Source organism: Drosophila pseudoobscura, chromosome 3 (assembly GCF_009870125.1).
Source record: "Drosophila pseudoobscura strain MV-25-SWS-2005 chromosome 3, UCI_Dpse_MV25, whole genome shotgun sequence".
NCBI lineage: Eukaryota > Metazoa > Arthropoda > Insecta > Diptera > Drosophilidae > Drosophila > Drosophila pseudoobscura.
In genome coordinates, this window is record NC_046680.1 from 5,099,972 (window position 1) to 5,115,548 (window position 15,577).

At 43.2% G+C, this 15,577-nt stretch overlaps 2 protein-coding genes across 51 annotated transcripts in view; one reads left to right on the forward strand and one right to left on the reverse strand.

Moving 5' to 3' along the window:
• Nucleotides 1-4,247: 4,247 nt before the first annotated feature.
• Nucleotides 4,248-6,387, forward strand: LOC4803488 (golgin subfamily A member 6-like protein 1). Its single transcript, XM_001360168.4, has 5 exons — nucleotides 4,248-4,395; nucleotides 4,661-4,840; nucleotides 4,905-5,180; nucleotides 5,245-5,502; nucleotides 5,570-6,387. Exons 1-5 carry the CDS (start codon nucleotides 4,375-4,377, stop codon nucleotides 5,822-5,824), a joined length of 990 nt encoding a protein of 329 aa, XP_001360205.2. The 5' UTR covers nucleotides 4,248-4,374; the 3' UTR covers nucleotides 5,825-6,387.
• A 6,589-nt stretch (nucleotides 6,388-12,976) lies between these two features.
• Nucleotides 12,977-15,577, reverse strand: part of Dscam1 (Down syndrome cell adhesion molecule 1) — a 62,856-nt gene continuing 60,255 nt past the window's right edge. For all 50 annotated transcript variants that reach the window (XM_033378846.1, XM_033378844.1, XM_033378837.1 and 47 more), the window contains one exon: nucleotides 12,977-14,967. In XM_033378846.1, the coding sequence (XP_033234737.1) occupies nucleotides 14,883-14,967 (85 nt within the window). In that variant the 3' untranslated portion in view covers nucleotides 12,977-14,882. The remainder of the gene's footprint in view (nucleotides 14,968-15,577) is intronic.

Here is a 15,577-nt window from a genome sequence, read left to right on the forward strand (position 1 = left end):
ACATACTGCATAGGCAGGTCCCATTTCAGGTGCCGGTGTCTTCATCACCAATCCGCGAGCTGGACTGCAGCTTACGTACACTGGACGAAATTCGAGAAGGATCGAAGGTCAGCCCGTGAACATTCTTTGGATTGATAATGCTATCAAATATGAATCTATATATCTATTTGATTCCTTTTGAACTCTCTCAATCCCATCTCAGTAAACTGCCAATCCCTCTTTTCCACTGCGTATATGTATTTTCAGCCGTGTAGCAATGAGGAAATCAAATGCAGCGGGTGCAGCTGCCTGGATGCCAATCGCATGCAACATGGGGAATGGAGCATGGTGCAGGAGCGGCTGGCAGCAACTCCAGCAGCAGCAACAGCAACATTTTGGGGAACTTTTGCGACGAGTCTACGCAAATTGGAATGCGAGACCTCTGACTGTGTGAATAAGATGGCTGGCTTAGCTTCGCTTTTGGCCAAATATTGCGTAATGGTCAGAGAGCCACTGAGCCACTAAGCCGGTTTCGGCTCAGATCCAGTATGGGGCTGGTAGCTAGCGATATGCATCTTTTTTTTGGGTCTTCATCTGTATCTGTATCTGTGTCTTGCTGTGTCCAAAGGACGACAGCCATAATCAATGTTCCGTCTGCGGCTCAGCATCTTCTTGTTTAATGGCCATTGCAACAGACAGCACACACACAGATGGAGGGAGGCCTCTCTTGTTGTTGTTGCTGCTATTAATAACCGTTAATACCATTACCAGTTCCCGTGTCCGTACCCGTGCCCGTACCCGTACCCATGCCCGTTCCCGTACCCGCACCTGTGGCCAGTGCTCAACATGTTGTTAACTCAAAGTCTTGTCGACCTTGGCGAAGATACTCGTACTCGTACTCGTAGCAGTGAAGTGCCTCTCGCATACTGCCCATCTTTCCCTTGCAGACTTCGAATTGCGATTAACACTTGGCGCCGCTCGCCTGTGGGGGCCACCTGCTGCTTAATCCGCTGGTGCCTGCCCCGGCCAAATGGACACGCACTTTCAACTCCAGTTGCCTGGCCAATTAATCTGGCGTTGCATTTAAGCCGACTAAACGCACCCACCGCCTCCAATTGGCTGCCTGCGGGGTGATGCAACTGCAATGAAATCAATTTACTCCCATTCGAGCCCCTGCCGATCGGAGCTGCAATTAGCCATCGGTTCATTTACCATGTATGTGGGTCAACACCATCGGAGCCGAGCTATGCTGGAGCCGAGCCGCGGCAACAATGACATTAACGTCAACACTTGAGCACCTGCCGCTCCAGAGCGCCTGCTCGATCTGCCTGCTCGAACACGTAACGAATTGGGGCAGCCAAGTGCCAACTGAAGAAAGCCACAAGCAATTACAGGCGCAATCTGTCGAATGAGATGACGACGATGACGATGACGTTGCAGACTGCCTTGGAGGCCATTACCCCTCTCCGTTACGGCGGTCACATTTGGATTAGGCCTGATCCGAGAAGAGTGAGAGCCTGATTGAAGGTTAACCATGCGATGAGAGTGTTGTCTTATGGCTTATTGTTCGCGAGATAAGTGCAAGATATTTCTAGCTGCCAGCCGCGTTGCAACAGAGCCGCACTCAATGGGGCGTAATTGCCATAAAGTTAGGTATACGCTCAGCGGTGTCTGGGAAATGCATTTGCATTTGATTGTCAAGAAGTGCAATTGACAAATTGATTAAAACATTCGACTGTTGCACGTACCACATACACATTAACTTCCCTTGTTGTAAGCCCACCCAACCTTTCTCTTAAGCCAATCCACAAATGCTTTTCCCAAGGCATTTTCCAGCCAATTTAACACGCTTCCTATCCCATCCATGAATGGCTAACTGAAGCTGAAACCTGTCCGCCTGATCGGAGTCACATCACAGCGGCATAATATAAGGCAAGGCACTATATAACCTAAATATATAAACGTTCAGATCAATAAAAAGATGCCGTAAATTATGCAACTGGGTGAACAGGGACGACGACTGCGGCGAAAGGTGTTTCCAGAGCTCCTCCATCCATCTATCCATCCATCCATACATCCATACATCCATCCTCCAATTGCAGTTTGGGCACCATCTCCATCTCCAGCCACGACATCTTCGACTGGTGCTAGTGGCCAAAACCAAACTCGATTTGCCAGTCCGCCGCAGTCAGTCGCCCAAACCGCTGGGCACGTTTCAGGAATTTCAATTTCATTTTGCCAAACAAAAAGCGCAAAGAGCAAAAGTAAAATCCCAGCCAGACGACGACACGACAGTTGGAGCTGGGAGTCGAGTCGAGTCGAAGCAGAGCCTGTTGCACATTCTTCATTATACGTATATTGGTGGTTTTTTACCTAATTTCGAGTTTTGGTTTTTATAAATTGGTTTAACATGTCGTTGTGTTGTGTTGTGTTGGGTTGTGTCTTCGCTTGCTTTCCTTTTGCAGTGCCTGCATTGAAGGCCGTTCGCCTGGCAACTGCCAATTCAAGCGTCTGCCTCCACCTCCGCCTCTGCCCCTGCCTCCTTCGGGTGTGATGTAACTTCTGGTCTGGGGCGTCGGCTTCGGCTTCGGCTTCGGCTTCGTCTGCGGTGTGGTGTGGTGTGGCCACATTGTGGACACTGTCGGATTCGATTTGTGCATATTATTTACGAGGCATTCGGATCGTCTCAAAGGGTCAGCCCCAGCGGCCGATCTTTTGCGATCTTCTGCGGTCTGAGAGTCCGTTTCTCGAGTGTTAATTGCAGTTCAAAACAGTTGCCAACTGTTTGGTCTTGGCGCATTTATCAAAACCTAATGTCCAAGCTATTTGGGTGTTCATAAAACGCTGGCCTTATTACCATGCTAAAAAGTACATTTGGCCCCCCGGTAGCCACTGAAGCAGTACGACCACCAGACGGCGGCTTTCGGCTTTCGGCTTACGGCTTACGGCTTTACGGTTTACGTCTTCATGCTACGTCGTCCCGTTCGCGGAGGTCGCTAGCCATTTCAGCAGCTAGGGTCGTCCCGTCCCGTCCATAAATGGCTTTTGTTGTTGTACTCGCGTGTTAGCTTGGCCAAATGTCTTTGGCTCTGCCACTGCCTCTACCTCTGAGTCGGCGGTGTCTTTCTTTCTTATTTCGATCATTTTGCAACTGAACTGTGCTAATTGTTTGGCACTCAGGTTCGACGAGCAGTGGCAGAGTCGTACATGGCTAATCGTGCCATATAAAATGCGGGCACGTAGCTCCAATTTCTTGTAGCTTAGCACTACTTAGCTGTGGGCACGGGGCAGCACTAGACAAACACCCACAGCAATTGACCTTATCGATGGATAGAGGTGAACCACTATGCACGGCGCGAAGTGATCGATTCGTCTTGAGGATGGCAAGATTTACCATAATTGCGTATTGAATTTGTTTATGGATGTTGATTAATGGCAACAGTACTAATAAGTGCTTATGTGTAATTAAATGACACAGTGAAGAAAAAAAGTACCAATTGATTGTGGCTGTATTATGTTTATATATATTTAAATATTTTTTTTAAGATCTCTAACTCATTTACTTTTATTCTAATTAATGGGATCTTAGTAGTACCTACTTTTACTCTTCTTTTCTCCCTGTGTACCTTTTCATAGTAGTGGTAGGGTCCGAGTACTCGTACAAATCATCGCTGCCAACAACATAATTATTGGTATGTCACATTCTAGCTGTGGACCATCCATTCCATTGCTGTGAAGAGGGCGGACTTTGACTTCGACTCGAAAGCCAACGCATATACTTGAGTCCAAGAGCACACCAAATACACTGGCATTGTTTTTGGACGGTATGGTACACCTGGGCTGAAGCTGCGGCCGAGGCTCCGCTTTACCTTGGGAAAATCCGCGCAGTCATCGACGGAGGGGTCCAAGACCAAATCCGAATTCGAATTCATCAGCTGGAGCTGGAGCTGGAGCTGGAGCTTGTGCTGCAGAGCACCGAGCAGAGCCGAGCTTGGGAGCGGAGCCGAGCTTGGAGGCAGAGGCAGCGCCGCTTTACTCTCACTCTCTTGCGGTTTTCGCTTTTGCTTTCGACGGTAGGTTGCGTGCATTTTGCACATGGAACATGGCCGAAGAGCAGAGAGAAGAGAGAGCTTTGCTTTGGTTACAGTTTTTGTTTTGTCAAATTGTTGTTGGGTCTTCTGCCGCTGCTGCTGTCGCTGTCTCGGCTGCTGTCGACGCTGACGCTGGCGCTGGAGTTGGAGTCTCAGAGACCGAGACCGAGACCGAGACCCATTCAAAATATAAATAGATGTGCATGTAGGGAAATGCGAATATTGTTCATAGAAGACCTCATCGGAGGCACACATCAGCTCCCTTTTGTTTTGACGCGCTGTTGGTGGTACAGGGATACCAAGCATGAGATCCCTCAGTTTATTGGTTAGTGTTTCTGCCAGTGCCCGCCCCAAAAAAATAATCAATCCAATGTGCTCCCCTGTGAATCCTTGATGATTGTGGAAAAATCACTGCCAAAGAACTGCATGATAATGAAACAGTTGAAGTGAAAACACTAGTGCTAAAAATACCCACAAATAAACTACAAACAAATGTTGAAATTATCATGAGAAATACAGTGAACTCTTTGTATAGCAAATCGGTGTAAACGAACATCAAGTAACCTTCCCAACCATTTGCCTTCCCCCAGCTACTCGGCGCCAGCTGCGCGCTTGTCATAAGCTTCGCCTTTGCCCATCCCCCCGAGGGAGTGTGGAAGAAGAAGCTCTCGTGGAAAGAGGACTGGGTTCAGGTGTGGAAAACCATCAAGAAGGAGGCATGGGAAACGAAGTGGAAAAAGGTTTCCGTGCCAATTTGGAAGGAAGTTAAGGTAGGGCTCAAGGACACTCAACCCACAGATTGCAGATGATAATCGCAAACTATCCGAACCGTAGGTACCCGTCTGGAAGGAAGAGAAGGTGCCAGATTGGAAAATAGTGAAAAAGCCCAAGTTGGAGGAGAGGGAAGTACCTGCCTGGAAGGAGGTCAAGGTGGCCGAATGGAAGAAAATCACTAAGCCAATTTGGGTGCCCACCAAGGTGGCCGTGTGGAAAGAAATCCAGGTCCCCGTTTGGAAGGAAGTTCAGGTCCCATTCTGGAAAGAGATCCAAGTGCCTGTTTGGAAAGAAGTACAGGTGGCAGACTGGAAGCAAATGTTCGAGCCTCAGTGGGTAAGTTCAGCTCTACTTCCGGTGGACGAGATTGGACCAGATAATTAACCTGAACTCTGCTCAGGTGAAAATGGGCATTCCCGGCGAGAAGTTCCTGGGCAAGGATCACGAGGGCTGGGAATACACTAGCCACGATCTGTGGCGCAAGAAACTCGTCTGGAAACCCGTGTGGAAAAAGGTGTGGCGCACCGAGAAGAAACAGGAGTGGAAAACCGAGAAGAAGGAGGAGTGGCGCACCGAAAAGAAACAGGAATGGAAAACCGAGAAAGTCCAGGAGTGGAAACAGGACAAGAAGCTGGAGTGGAAGGATGAATGGATTCAGGTTGGTCCCCCATCACTCCCTATACCCATTAAGTTCAACGATTAGCTGTGTGTTTTTCTTTGCTCAGGTCTGGAAGACAGTGAAGAAGCAGATCTGGATCAAGGAGAAGCGTGAGACTTGGATCGAGGAGAAGGTGCAGATCTGGCGCACCGAGAAGCGTCAGGTCTGGGCAACCGAGAAGCGGCAGGCGTGGAAGGACGAATGGCAGTCGGTGAACGTGCCCGTCGTCAAGGAGGTGAAGGTTCAGGAGTGGAAAAAGGTGTGGAAGCCCGTTTGGGAAAAGGTCTGGGTGCCAGCCCCCCATGGTCACGGATGGGACTGAGTCGATCTGCGGGATGGGTTCTCTGGTTTAGCCGCAAGCTATGCGACAGCACTGATATCTAATAACTGATCCATGTCGCCCTTCTTCACTCTCTGTTCATCCATCCTCCCTCCACAGAACACCATTGTGTACAACCGACATTGTTGAAATTGTTAAATAGATTTAAACTCGTAAGGCATTCCCCCACTCCATCATGTTGTATAAAACATTTCATTATTATTTCAGTTTTCGATATTTGTTTAACTCTTCCGTCCACTCTTTCTTCCTCTCTCTCTCTCTCTCGCTACCTTTGTGTATATCTTCTTCTCTCTTCCTCAAGTGTACAAATTAGTCATGCGCGCGATTTTGTCTTTAAGTTATACAAAATAAAATCAAAATTCAATGAAACAACGAACAAATGTATACAAATTTTGGTATTTTCTACATATGTGTTTGTGTGTGTGTGTGTTTGTGTGAAATCTGGAAACTATCCACAAACGCAATTGCCTTGTAAATATGTACTTAAACATAATTATAATCCCCATTAAGCCCACACAAGAAAACACTTCATGTAAAACTGAAACGAAAAATTAAAATTATTAAAAAAAATAATAAACATAAAAATTAAATGCTTTTAATTACGGTTTAGCGTAAATAACGAACTTAACGCATCCCCAGACACATTTCATATCTCTCGGGCCTCTCGGAGGGTGATGGCTACGACTACGAGGAGTCGTGTACTTTCATTGGTCAGCTGGGGATGATGAAATTTTCGTGTTTTTTTTTTGGGCTTTTTCGATGCCCAACAAACGGCGAAGATGCAACTCATAAAATTTCAATCGCAGCCCACGATTTGCGGAAGTTAGATAACAGCCGAAAAAGGCGAAAAGTCCACAGTTGAAGAAGTCATCGTCGTAGCGGCGATCGGTTCAATTCAGCTGGAATTGGAAAAAAGGTCTCGTCTGACTATGAGAGAGGCCATGAGCCAAAGTCAAAAACTGCAACATGTTGTGGCATCAGCATCGTGATGATGTTACTGATGATGATGATGATGATGATGAAGATGATGCTAAGACTGTCAATGATCGTGATGATGATGATGGCTCTTGGCATTTGCCGCTTGCTAGATGCCAAATAAATCTCAAGGAAGCATCTCCCTTGCAGATAAGCAGCAACAATACCGTTTCCACTTCCTGTTACCAAGTTGAAGTTGAATGCAGCTGCCTCGTGTCTGCCTGCCAGACAGCCTATGGTGCCGTGGTGCTGTGGTGCTGATGTCTAACAGCCTTACAATTCCAAGTCAGTCGGTCGCGTCGCCTGTTCGGTTGCAACATGTTGCTTTAATTGACTTGCCACCCGCCTGCCCCTCTCCCTCTGCCTGGCTTGCAGTGTGTCTGTGTGCCAGCAGCAAAACCCACATAAGGTTAGCCGAGGAAGCCAACTGCTGCACTGGTTGCAGTTGCAATTCGAGCCCCAAAAGCGGTGCTGGCGCTTATTAGGTAACCGCCGCCAAAAGTTCGAGTTCAAGCAAACATTCCATTGGGAAAATTTAGGCGGTAGTTGCCGAGTTTTCTGCAGCCGCTGCCGATTCCCTCACGTTATCTTAATGATGTTGCCGAATCTTTTCTTTGGCAAATCTACAATTGATGTGGCAGACAAATGGGCATTTGGGGGCGTCTCTGAAAGGGAAATCGCTTCATCGGGAAAAAGATTAGCTCGGAAATAGGCGGTTTTTAGTGGAAAACCTTGTTGAGTTTCAATGCAAGCGATTTCCTTAATGTTTTCCCAAATTTCCATAAGCTCTTTCGAGCTGAACAATTAGCCGCTAATTCAGCCAAGGTCTGTGTCAAACTTCTTTAGATACATATACAACAATGTAAATCCAGTCGATTTCCAAAACATTTTCAACGTGTTGCAATCCAAAATCTCTGCCATCTTTTGTTTTCCCTTTTGACACGGTATTTTGTCACATTTTCAATTTGTTATTAATACGGTCTTTCGGACCAGATCGAGAGTCCGCTCTTCGTTTGATTGCAATTGCCCGACATGGCGTATGCGCAATGTGGATGCTTGACGGAGGCCCGAATTGCATTCCGTTTTTATATAACCAACAGGCAAGTGTCATGCGAAACTGAGATTTACCAACAACAGCAACAACAATAGCAGCAATAGCAACGAACACTTAACGCATTTGAGTGAAGCACATAATTGTTGTTGTTTTAATTATTAAAGCAGCGGCAGCAGCAACATCAAAATCAACATCAACATCTGTGGCATTGCACAAGCCACAAAAACCAAAACAAAACGAAGCAAGCCACACAAAACGAGCGAAAGAAATTGAAAAAATGTAATAAAAATACATTTTGATGAACAAAACAAAAACTAGACACAAAACAACGAGCAAAACCGAAGCGACAGAAATATTTTATTGTAATAAATCTTTTGTTTCCACCCGATACACCCAATTTTAGCCACCACCAAGATAGAAAGACTCTCATCGAGGGTCGGACCTTTTGATACCCTATGATCTATGTACCAATGTGATCCCAATTTTAATTGGTGGATTTTGACAATTTTTTCACCGTAACAGACAGACCGATGGACTGCTGAAATCATAATACACTCTGAATTGGCCAACAAAATATTTCTTTTATAAATATAAATAAATATAAATCCAATGGCAGCTCAGGTTCAAGTTACAAACCGCAGCAGCCGCCGCAAATCTGAGTGGAGCACCGAGGAGCAGAGCCAGAGCACGTGACGCCTTTGGCGCCGCCGTTTGCCAAGCGTGAAACTGCAGCACTCGGCTGGATGGGATGACGTATGGGGGTTGTTGCTCGCCTCGCCTCGCCTCTGAGTGCTCTGCACCACCCGGTGCTGTTGACTCCGGCGTGCCGCATATGTGGGTCGAACGAAAGCGATATCGGAGAATTGGAGCACAGCCTCTCCCTGGCGCACCCTGGCTGGCTGGATGTCTGGCTGTGACAACAGCAAGTTTCCCAAGTGCTGCAAGGCAAGGTCGTCCGTCAACTGTGGCTGATTAAAAAGAAGCAGTGGAACGGCAGAAGAGAAGGAAATTAGCGGCCGGCCGTAAAGAGACTGAGAGATGAAGTAACTAACGAAGAAACTAACCAGCAAGAGCCATGACGCTGCTGAAATGGCACTCGAAATGTTGCAAACGAGACGTTGCCCCTTCAGGTACGGGCGGGCACTTCACTTGCATCCATTCGAGCCGTTAAAGATGATTAAAGCGCGGCTCGGAGATTGCGTTGTCAACGCGCTGCTCTATATCTGTATCTGGGATCTATATAAACGATATATTACGGCTCTGGCCCGCTAACCAATCGGTCCCACACAAAAGACTCAGGCAACGAACTCGTTTGTCTGAAATAAAGAAACGACTCACAGCCGAAACTTACTTTTATCAAATTTATTCAATTTTCGCTGAGTGTATAGCATTTGATTATTGTTTTATTTTGATTGCTGCATTAACATTTTATTATTTTATAGTTTTATTTTCTATTAAGTTTTATTTTACCTGATATGTTTTTTATTCTTATATAGTTTAGTATATGGATCTAATTAACAGATCATTTGATTGATTCAAGTTCATATTTTAAACTGATAATATATTTTTTCCCCTACTGACTGACAGATCTGCGGCATATGAAAAGACCTCGAAAGAGTGAAAGATACTCGATATTATCACGAGCTAGATGCCTAATGCACTTTTTCATTCTTCCCATCTCTTAATCCAAGTTATTTCTAATTTATTTCATCTAATATTCTTTTTCTAACTTATTTCATCTAATATTCTTATTTAATATACTTTGTATTTCAGTTCATTTCTAACCCTATTTTCATTGAGATTATGTACATTTTAGCACAATTACCGTTTTGGCCTACTTGTTACACCTGCTGCCACGCCTCTTCATAACAAAATGTTGGCCACGCTCCAGCTCCATCTCCAGCTCCGGCTCCGGCTCCGGCTCCACTCTTGATCCAGCTGGTTCCCCCTTTCATTCATATGCAAACGATGTGATTGTCAAACATTGTTTTTATTATTATTTCGCTCTTTTGTTTAATTTTCTCTCTATATTTCCCCCCTATATAGCTGGCTCTTTCACTGGCGGCAGAGCTGGCTGATTTATTGCAACGCTTTAAGAAAATTGCAGTTTACGACTTCCTCCGGAGTTCTGCGGCCGATACGCTAAATGATCAATATTTGATGGGAGTACGAATACGAGTACGAGTACGGTACGGGTATTTGTCATGTTTCCATCGTCAGTAGCCAGCTCGTCGTTTAGCATCTAAACGTTTGACTAACTCCTTCACCGCCCCCTTGCGCCCCATTTGCATGTTGTAATTTCTGTTATGCAGCAGCAGCATTGAAGACAATGCACAATTGTCGGTTGGGTACTGTGCGACGTGGATGGGGCAGGTGGCTCGTCGATTGCGGGGCGTCAAACGCAATTGTTTGCGAATAGTTTTTCTCCATTTTTTTTTGTTTAACTACCGACCACATCCACATCTATACATCCACACAAATACCCTTTACCCGAGCAGCCGCACAGTTTGAATTGGAAGGCGTTTACTCTGAGGCGTCGCAGAAAAGTGTTCATAGCCATACGGATTTATATTTAATGTTGCTCATTTGGGACTGGATTTTGCAATAATTAATTGTATTACGCAAGGCGCCTGGCCATTGAGAGAGTGAAAATTGTAAATTACTTTTGATTGATTAGGCAACTGAAGTATGCAAATGATGATTATGGCCACAATTGGGTAATATCTGACGCGTGATGGCGGTTTTGGACTTGGAGTTGCCGTTGTAGTTCAGTCTTTAGTACGGCGGCCACAAGTGATTCCAATTTCACTAACCCGATCCCTGATCTCCTATTTGTTGGCAGCAAAATGCAAAAATCAATATACAATATTGATATGCTAACAGCTTACTCTCTACTTAGGTGGGCAGAACTAATTTCAAAGTCCCAAACAAGTATAAAAAAAATTACCTTTTACCCTCTTTCCAGATATAAAACGTTATGGAAAATCCGACAGCTTAAGCGAGAGATATACTAATATACATACTTATATGCCCTAGTTGGCTTTTTAGTGGAACTTATCGCAGTGGCAGAGCAATGGCAGAAGAATGGCCACAGCTCTTCGACTGATAGCACTACAAACGGCGGACTATATTCTATTTTTTTGTTGTTTTGGCATTGATTTGCGACCGAGAACGATTTTTGAGGCAGCAATTTTAATGAACAAATTAATTAATTTAGGAACTATTTACAAAAATTTTAAAATTGAATTTTTCTCCAACTACACGGAATGGAATTGTCCTTAAACAAAATTGATATTTTATTTTAAACGATCTGGGGTTTTATCCAGTGTGTAGTATGTATTTGAAATTGTATTCGGTAAAGGGTCGGAATACATGTAAACTCCGCCTGAAAGTATGCAATGCATAATCCGGCGTTGAGTGGCTTCTCAGGCGCGCTTTCCACTCAGTTGTGGACGCTGATCCCCTTTGGGCGCCTCCGCCTCTGTGTTCCGATAGGAGGAGGGCTGCCGACTACCGTTGCATTGCAGTGCCGAGAAGTAGGGCAGACTAGTACAGATTCAGGGAGGGTTCGTAATGTTCACTTTTTCCTCTTTCCTGCCGCACTGTGGGGCTTGCGGCTCGTAAGATGGCAGGTCGCCTTGAAGGGTGTGGACCGAAGGCTCTCTCTTTACAGTATATTGGCTGCGCAATGTAGATTATATGTAAGAATCACGTAGAAATGAATGCAACTCTTAGCTTTTCCATGATGTTCCAATGTATAAAATATAGATATACTAGGGGCTAGTATACTAGTGCGCCAACCCCCGTCCCACTTGTTAAAGCAACCAAACAAATGATACGCTCATCAAGAATTTAAGAGCAGAAATTGTAGGCCTCAAATGTCATGTGCGTCTGTGAACATAAAATTTCTTACCGTTCTACATGTCCTTTTCCTCTTTTCTTTCCGATTTTCGGTGCTTCAGGAGGAAACAAAATATCAGTTTGGTTTTATCCAACATAAATTGGCATTTATTTAATTTAAATTGGTTTCTGTTTGATTCGAATGACACTGAAACTGGAAACTGACAAATTTTGTGCATGCAAGTGTGATCGAAAACTTATAGGGCTACCCTACCACCTACCAGCTACCACCACACGTACCACCCGTAGAGAGCAGGTTCGTTCTGGCCATGGTTACGCCCTAAGCATGTCTCTTGTGTTGTCAATTCAATACATTCGATATTTAATATAGTTAATATATGTATGCGTTTGTAATTGTAATTAGTAATACACATATTTGTAGTATAATGCCGCGCTTAATGATTACGAATTTCGCCTCTTGGGGGTATTGATTCTTCTCTTAATTTGGTATAATATTTGTTTCTGCTAAGAAGGAGCGAGTGATTAGTATAAATGCGTTTCAAACTGCTTGTCTTGTCCCATTTGGATATACAATACATATACTTCCAATGTCTTTTCTTCCCGCTTAGGTCCTTGTGGATGTTGAGTCTGATGTGCGTTGAAGTTGAATGTCGGTTATGTGTCTGGTGTGAGTGTTTGAATTTTTCATTTACTCGTAACTTTCTTGTTGTTGTTGTTTTGTTTTTTTTTGCGATGGAAGTTAAATTTTGATTAATGCATTTTATGTAAAGTTAAGTAGAAAATTAGTTATGTATATGTATATGTATGTATGTTTAATTGAAAAATAGCCTTTTCTTTAATCAATGGATACCGCGGATACGGGTACCGTATCGCGTATTCCCTTTGGCAATGAAGCAACACAAAAAGCGATCGATTTGATTCGATTATGCATGCATGACACGAGTACGAGTACGGGTACGAGTATAGTATGAAAAATGACTTGACACTTTCGTGGTCGTTAATACATATATGTATGTATGTATGCAATGGTATTTGTACTTAGCCTAAGTTGTTATAATCTCAAACCGCTTTGTTGAATTAATTCGTTTTTAATGCCAAAAGTGTGATTATTAGATTTTGTTTTGATTTTGATTTGCCGAAAAGTTTCTAATTATTTTGTGGGTACTTAAAATCTGGTTTCGTTTCGTTACAATTTCTGAAATCCAACGTCGTCCGACCTGATTATCGCTGATTATTGCTTGCTATTTGAATTACTCGAAAATTTGTATGTGATTCCTTATCATTTTTGTTGTACCGATTAAATGCTTTTGTTTTTGTTTTCCACTAAACACTACTTAATATTTGTAGTTCGTTTACCATGAAAATTTGTTATACATTCTATCTGAAGATCTCATAATACACAAGCAAGATTTATTCTCTTCTCTTTGTTTGTTTGGTTTTGTTTTCTCACAACGCTACATTTATATATATATGTATTTGTATATACTCGTATATTTATATAAAATTGCTAGAGTAGTCTGGGTAAGAGTGGATATAGAGTGTGGTTAGCTTGAGAGGGAACTAAAAGCGAATGAAATGAAGCGAACTTAAAAGTAGAATGTAAATTTTCTATAACTGTTTCCGTCGTTTCCCCGTTTTCCCCGATTTAGATAAATGCAGTTCGTGATGTGCACAGAGTCTGGGTATATTCGTATTAAAATCCACTCCGGATCTTATTACTTCGCAGTGAGCAAAGTGCTGGGGCTGTTCAGCACTCTCGTGTCGGCTATTCTAGTACTTGGATTGCGCCGGTTTTGGTTTCGGTTCGTGTTGAATTTGCATAGTTCAGTCTTTGTGGTTTTGAGGGTAGCTCCACGGATTTGCAGGGCAAAAGTGGCGGAAAACCAAGCAACAAATAAATAAAAGAATACAAATTAAAATGTATAATAAAATCATATATTTAAAAACTTACGAGCTAGGAAACTTAGGGTAGAGCGAATGAAAATGAAATTGAAATGGCCAGACATAAACAATTTCAATTTCTCTTAAAGCTTCAAATGCGTATAACCGATGTGCAAAACTGTATATATCATATCGTTCTTGGTCTAAATAAATCGTGCGAGAGTGCATGAGTGTGGGTGTCGGTCGGTCTATGTGGGCGTCCTGGGGATCTTGTATTATACAATTTAAAATGTTGTGGCTGCATTTTGTGCATTGAACAGTTTTCGTTTTGTTCTATTGGAAGCGCATTTTAGAATCAAAATAAAACTATGTTAAAATAACACATGTACAAATGCATGTGTGTACATGTCTGTGTGTATAAATAATGATTAAAAGAAAACGAACACGAATACAACTACTGACTGACACAATTCTACAAATTAAAAATCATCACAAGTCAACGCAAAACGCAACACAAATAAAAAAAAACAAAACTGTGCGCTGTTCATTCAAATTACCAAACGTATAGGAGAAATTATACAATCCGTATATGACTAAATATATTTAATATTATGACTCTGACTTAGGCTAGGCAAAGGATGAGTTGTCTGCTCTTGGCGTAGATGGCAGAGGAGTGGCGTGCGACGTGCACCTCCTCGGTACACACAAGGATGCTTTTCGCTGATATTTTGGTAGGTCTCGCTTAAAACTAAAATACAATATTAAAAATTAGTTCCGTTCCAAATATTCATATGCGAATATGTAAGTATGTTTTTCTCGATTCATTATTAGTTTCTTCCTCGACGCCTTCTCGTATAATTGGTAGTACTTTCCTTTGCGGCAGACACTTAGAGTAGGTATTTATATATGTATGACGTATATATGTAATCTTTATGTATGTTTGGTTTACGGTTTACGGTTTACGGCATAGACACTATAAATATGCTGTTGAAATTTACTTTCTTTACGTTATAAATACTTGAAATACGAGTAGTTGAATAATTGTATGCGTGCACACTCTATATGCGCTGTATAATTCACTTTCTCTCCGATTTCTTAGATTTCATTGTGAAATGCTGATGATGCGTTTATGTATGTATCTGTCTGTGTGTTGTGTTCTGTTGTGTTGTGTTGGGTCCGATGGTCATTCAACTCCCACGCACTTCATGCACCTAAAACCACTAAGCTACAATGCCACGCCCATCGCTGCTGGCGGGAGTCGCTTACAAATTACACTGCCATAGTATCGTAGGCTGTGAATCCTGCGCCATTTGCTTGTTGTTGGAGTTGGAGTTGTTTTGGGCCGGCTTCGTTTCTGTATAGCATTAGGGGGGAATCGAAAAGAAATGTGTGATTAGTCAGTTCAACTTGGGGGAAGTGTACATTAATTAGATCTATGTTTAGGCTGCAACCAAAGCATTGCAATAATACGAGATGGGATCCCGTGTGGGTTCTGTTCTCTCGATTGAAATTCAGTTTGTTATCTCTGAGAGATTTGTCGGATCTATCTGTTGGAGGAAAGCCCACTGGATCCCATTTCGTCGGGGTGGCTGTGTCTTTATGTTCTGTTCATGGTTTATCATACGAGTAGTTTACGTTTACTTCTTGTGTTTGGCAAGCTGAGGCCAAGCGCAAAGCTGCAAGAGACTGTTAGAACTTGTGGGAATATGTATGTACGGGTGTTTGGAGTAGACATAAACGAGTACGAGTATGGCTTGCAGCCTGCTTATCCTAGGCGGTACGGTATCGTATGGATTAGGTTATCAAAACGATTTCAAAACATTCAACTGTGATTTGCCTTCAAACCAACAAGAAATTAAATGAATCAATCAATCAAAATACAAATCAGAAAAAATCAGAAAGCAACTTAATGACAAACCAAATTAATTGAAACTCGAAAACAAACAAGAACCCGAAAATAAACT